The sequence below is a fragment of the Pseudophryne corroboree genome, chromosome 2, assembly GCF_028390025.1.
Source record: "Pseudophryne corroboree isolate aPseCor3 chromosome 2, aPseCor3.hap2, whole genome shotgun sequence".
NCBI classification, from domain to species: domain Eukaryota; kingdom Metazoa; phylum Chordata; class Amphibia; order Anura; family Myobatrachidae; genus Pseudophryne; species Pseudophryne corroboree.
Genome location: NC_086445.1, coordinates 603,001,149 through 603,007,148, shown reverse-complemented (window position 1 = coordinate 603,007,148; position 6,000 = coordinate 603,001,149). Strand labels below are relative to the sequence as shown.

At 43.8% G+C, this 6,000-nt stretch overlaps 1 protein-coding gene across 2 annotated transcripts in view; it reads right to left on the bottom strand.

Annotated features, from left to right (window-relative positions):
- Positions 1–248: 248 nt before the first annotated feature.
- Positions 249–6,000, bottom strand: part of GPN2 (GPN-loop GTPase 2) — a 52,544-nt gene continuing 46,792 nt past the window's right edge. Inside the window, exons 4-5 of one of the 2 annotated variants that reach the window (XM_063954710.1) lie at positions 4,643–4,770; positions 249–1,140 (exon numbers count right to left, since the gene is read on the bottom strand). In XM_063954710.1, coding sequence (XP_063810780.1) covers positions 1,068–1,140; positions 4,643–4,770 — 201 coding nt within the window. In that variant the 3' untranslated portion in view covers positions 249–1,067. Of the gene's footprint in view, positions 1,141–4,642; positions 4,771–6,000 lie in introns of those variants that run through there. The other variant, XM_063954711.1, reaches the window with a different exon arrangement.

The following is a 6,000-nucleotide window of genomic DNA, read 5'->3' as shown; positions in this document are numbered from 1 at the left end:
CGAACACACCTGGCTGTGAGTGATTACTGCCAGCGTTCGCTCTATAGACTTCTATGTGTGCGCGTGCGTACACAGGCACACAGTCATGGGCACACTTGCCGCACATCCGCTGCGGCAACGTTGAACGTGGCTATATCTGTAGTTACATTTATTTTGGTTTTATGGTTACTTTAATCAAATATATGAACAAAACACTATTCCTTATTATACATCAGTGCATCTAAGTCATGAATAAATATTACATGCGGTAAAACAGAACAAGAGATTTTTATTTAGATTTCATACAAAAAAAAATAACTTAAAACCAAAATGTATTCCTCACGCCTAAGCTCTAATGAGCACTTTGTAAGCATTTTCACAAGCAGCATTCCAAAGGGAATCCAGTAAAAGTAATGCACTATGAAAACAGGCACTAGGATCATGGACACCGGTGTTGCTGTACTCACTGTAAATTATATTCAGTCCTAAACACTGGAAAATGATGAACAATACACAGATGGTAAAAGCCATCATATGTGCCAAAGTGACTAACACGGGGTAAGAGCAAGGGCAGACCTGTAAAAGCAATGTGGTCACAACTGCAGACCAGGGGCCAAATGTAATAGAGTGAGAAATTCGGTAAGGTTTTGCAGTAGTTTTTTTTTTAAAGTGGCAATCATTTACACTGCAAAACCATGTTGATCTTGCTGTGTAAATGATCGCCACTTTAAAAAATAAACAAACGGCAGAACCTTACCAAATCTCTCACTCTATTACATTTGGCCCCAGACCTCATAAGCTTGATTGCAGAAGTTCCATTACCTACATCTCCGTATGACCTTCTGCTTCTACAGTATTCAGTCAAGTGACACTAGCAAGTTACACATCTTGTGTTGTTCTTTTGTTTTTTTCTTTTTATGATTAGTAGGGCATGCTATATAGTAGAAATGGAACTCCAAGGATGGTGCAACTCTTTATCCAGTGTCCAGGTGAAGAAGATTCATACAGCTATACTTATACTATACTGAAGTTATATCAGCTGCATTTTCCTCATTAGGAAAGCCATGTGCCTCAACGCAGACTGAAGATTACAAGTCCAATGCCTCCTCTTCCACTGTTCGCGTCTCATTTTCAACATATTTCTCTTGAAACGCCAGTGTTCTTTAATAGTATATGTTAAGGTCTATATTGCAACAGTAGGAGACACGACTTTATATACACAAAGATTCAATACAAATTAAGACTTTTTTTTTTTAAATCTACCTTCCAGACCGCATGAGATCTTTATTAGGGTTAGGCAGGGAAGATAAAAACAATTGAGATAAGGGGGGGCTACCAAGAATGTGAGACCTTAGCCATCACAGTAGAGGCATCGTCAAATAAATCTCTGGTATTGTTATTCCTCATCCCCTTTCCAGTGTCTCAGCTGATAGAGGTAAGTGTACTGTTGATTTACTATCATATTATTTACAGATACTCTGCTGGTCTGGGTGGTCACTGCGTCACACCTCCAGGAACCCAAGTAGGAGACAAGAAAAGGCTCCCTGGACCGCTGCTTACTACTTTAAAAGTTAGAGATTATGCCCGTCAGAAAGTCACTGGCACCTATGTCACTTCTGTGTTATGCCACTGACCTTTAAATCAGTGTCATGAAAATTTCTGCAGACAAGGAGACAGTCCTCTCCCGAAAAGATGGAAAGTAAGTGTCTTCTGGGGAACAGCTATTTTTGATAATAGCTTAGGTAGTGAATCAATGGGGGTCATTCCGAGTTGTTCACTCGTTGCCGATTTTAGCAACGGAGCGATTAAGGCGAAAAAGCGCATGGTACGCAGTACGCATGCGCTAAGTATTTTAGCTCAAAACTTAGTAGATTTACTCACGTCCGAACGAAGAATTTTTCATCGTTGAAGTGATCGGAGTGTGATTGACAGGAAGTGGATGTTTCTCTGCGGAAACTGACCGTTTTCTGGGAGTGTGCGGGAAAAACGCAGGCGTGCCACTATAAAACGCAGGAGTGTCTGGAGAAACGGGGGAGTGGCTGGCTGAACGCAGGGCGCGTTTGTGATGTCAAACCAGGAACGAAACGGGCTGAGCTGATCGCAGTGTAGGAGTAAGTCTCGAGCTACTCAGAAACTGCTAAGAATTACTTATTTGCAATTCTGCTAATCTTTCGTTCGCAATTCTGCTAAGCTAAGATACACTCCCAGAGGGCGGCGGCCTAGCGTGTGCAATGCTGCTAAAATCTGCTAGCGAGCGAACAACTCGGAATCACCCCCAATATACATACCTGCCTTCTCAGTACTCTTGCACAGCCAGCTGGAGGGAGGAAACTTCCAAATACATTATAGTGTTGAAGAGCATGATCAGGCTTTAGCACTGAATTTAATGGGCTTTATGTGTGGACTGTGGCTCTAATTCACAGCTGTACATAAACCCAGTGTCTACACCCATCTCTGATGATTTCGATCTGCATGTTATGCAGAGCTGGGGCTGAACTGTCACTTGCAGTGCTCCAAATGCATTGCAGGACATAATGCTGGAGTTCGGGGGGCAGCATTCCACAAGACATAGGAGTGTCAGCCCTGTTTTCTGGGTGTGCTGAAGCCAGTGGCTGTATGCTCAGAGGCACATTCAAAGGCTCCAGATACATTATTGCACCAGACATCCTGAGTAATTCAAAAAACACTAAAGAGCTCATTTACCAACAAGTGATAAAACTTGTTGCATCTGATAAATGGTGCTCTAGCCAATCAGCTCCCAACTGTCATGTGTTCAAAAAATGTCAGTTGGGAGCCAATTGGCTTGAGTGCCATTTATCATACACAAGTTTTATCACTCGTTGATAAATGGGCTTCTTAGTATTTTACTGGTCTTATGCAATTCATTCAGGTAGCAAAAAGGAATGAAAAGTTACAGACTGAGATCACTTTATGTAGCATCTTGGTTACCTTTTCCAGAAAATATATCAAGAAAAAGGAACATGTATGGGTCAGACTTCAGAAGCTTTGCCCAAAACAGATGTGTGGCCTTCCTGTCAGCATGAACCAGGTCATTATCTGCTGACCACGATCCATGAATAAGCATTTTCATCCATAGAAATGCCACTCACTCATGTTTTTTGTTTTATGCACAATTCTCTCTAAACGCTAAACTGCTTGCATGTGATTGACAGCAGCAGGCATCCGCAGAGCAGCGACGCTGCATTGGGGGGCAGGGCAAATGGGTATAGCCGAGAACATTTTCGGGGCAGCTACATGACGCCACACACAGCCGCTCAGATATTCAAAAAATGTCAGCCGACCGTCTGACAGCCAGGGGTCAAACTTAAATCCGATGTATCTGCAATCCAACATCCGCATCGGAAGGTGGCCCCTCACCCATGCTGGGCAGCCCCCAGCATCTGAGGAGATGGATGCAGATCTGGCTGCATATGTAGCGACCTGCGTCCCTCTCTGCATAAGGCCCTATGTCTGTATGCTTTTTATGCAGTGATTTACTGTTACATAATTGGCTAATTATATATTTGTCTTAACTAGCAGGTGCATCTAATAAAGCAGTAAAACAATAAAAGATTAGTATTATTGCATAACAAAATGTTAGATTTATTTTGTCTACGGTTGTGTGTGTTGATTGCTGGACCCTTTTTTTTCCTCTTTATATGTGACATTATGAGAGATGCACTTGAATTGAAGAAAGACACTTAAAATATCAGTATGCACGCACATTTTGAAATGGAAAGATAAAAAAAATAAATTCAAAACTATACTACACAATGTGCATTCAGTTTTTATGTTGGTCATCATGGCATGAGACCCTTTAAAAGAGAAAAAAAGGGTTAACCAAAGAATCAAAGATAAGCTTAGTAACACCACAAATTTAGGCAAGGTACTGGAGGACTTCAGTTACAGGGGAGTGTTTTATTTGAGAAAATTATTTGCCCGATGGGACTTTGGGCCTTATTCTGAGATGCATGCAGTGGCCACGTCCATAGGGTCTGCGCACACCACGACCATAGTGCGCAACCCTTCACCATGCGACCGCACCCCGGAATGATCCAATCGCATGGTGGCTGACAAGCGACTCTCGATTGCTGCCCCCAGATGTCAAACACAGGCAATGTCATAGCCGTTTTCGGGGCCGGCCTATGACGTCGCCTGCGTATGGAAACATGTGGTCGAACGCTATTGGATGACTTTGCAATTAAATTGCAAATGCATCGCAGGGCACCACCACACGTGCTGGGCGCTCTTGGCCTGTGCTGGGTGGCCCTGAGTGGGTCCGGTATGATATCGGTAATCGGGATGCTGGCTTTCAGTATCCCGACAGCAGCATCCTGTCTGCCAGAATAGCGGCAGCAAGTCCCAGAGGAAGCGTGCTCTAGCCATGCTTCAGGGCCAGTGGTGATGGTTCTATTCCCACTTGTTTGGTGGTGTGGAACCACCAACCAAGTGGGAATTAAGAGCGGATGTCGGTATGGCAGCCGTCAGTCAAATGCTGGAGGTCGGAATTACGGCATCAGTATCCTGAGCGCCGGGAACACGACCGCCACCATTTTGACTTCACCCTCCCCATTATAATACATAATATAAAAACAAAATATAATTTTTAAAATATAGTTTGTTTGTTTTTTAAATCAGGCCATTAGTGGCAGAATTAGGATACGATGTGAAATGGAAGTCCGCCCCTACTACAGCAGACATAAGATTTCCAGGTGATCTGTTTTCTGCCCCAAAGCAGAACCCACTTGCTTTATCCACAGCAGCCAAAACTCTCTTCATACTTTGTTCATCCTGAGAGTGGGAGTACAAAATAATAAAATCATTAAGCTAAACTTCACTGTACTCATTGGGAGGACCATTCATTCACGTTTCCAAGTCATTCCTCCCTTTCACTATTTCTACATCAATATGCAACTTTTTCAAGTCTATTCAACAATTTTAAAGTCTAATAACATTTTACAGTAAAATAATAAGATTTTACTCACCGGTAAATCTATTTCTCGTAGTCCGTAGAGGATGCTGGGAACTCCGTAAGGACCATGGGGAATAGCGGCTCCGCAGGAGACTGGGCACAACTAAGAAAGATTTAGGACTACCTGGTGTGCACTGGCTCCTCCCTCTATGCCCCTCCTCCAGACCTCAGTTAGGAAACTGTGCCCGGAAGAGCTGACACAATAAGGAAAGGATTTTGGAATCCCGGGTAAGACTCATACCAGCCACACCAATCACACCGTACAACTCGTGATACTATACCCAGTTAACAGCATGAATAACAACTGAGCCTCACGAACAGATGGCTCATAACAATAACCCTTTAGTTAGGCAATAACTATATACAAGTATTGCAGACAATCCGCACTTGGGATGGGCGCCCAGCATCCACTACGGACTACGAGAAATAGATTTACCGGTGAGTAAAATCTTATTTTCTCTGACGTCCTAGTGGATGCTGGAAACTCCGTAAGGACCATGGGGGTTATACCAAAGCTCCCAAACGGGCGGGAGAGTGCGGATGACTCTGCAGCACCGAGTGAGCAAACTCAAGGTCCTCCTCAGCCAGGGTATCAAACTTGTAGAATTTAGCAAATGTGTTTGAACCCGACCAAGTAGCAAAGTTGTAAAGCCGAGACCCCTCGGGCAGCAGCCCAAGAAGAGCCCACTTTCCTCGTGGAATGGGCTTTTACAGATTTAGGATGCGGCAGTCTAGCCGCAGAATGTGCCAGTTGAATCGTACTACAGATCCAGCGAGCAATAGACTGCTTTGAAGCAGGAGCACCCAGCTTGTTGGGCGCATACAGGATAAATAGCGAGTCAGTTTTCCTGACTCCAGCCGTCCTGGAAACATAGATTTTCAGGGCTCTGACTACGTCCAGCAACTTGGAATCCTCCAAGTCCTTAGTAGCCGCAGGCACCACAATAGGTTGGTTCAAATGAAAAGCTGATACCACCTTAGGAAGAAATTGGGGACGAGTCCTCAATTCCGCCCTATCCATATGGAAAATCAGATAAGGGCTTTTACAT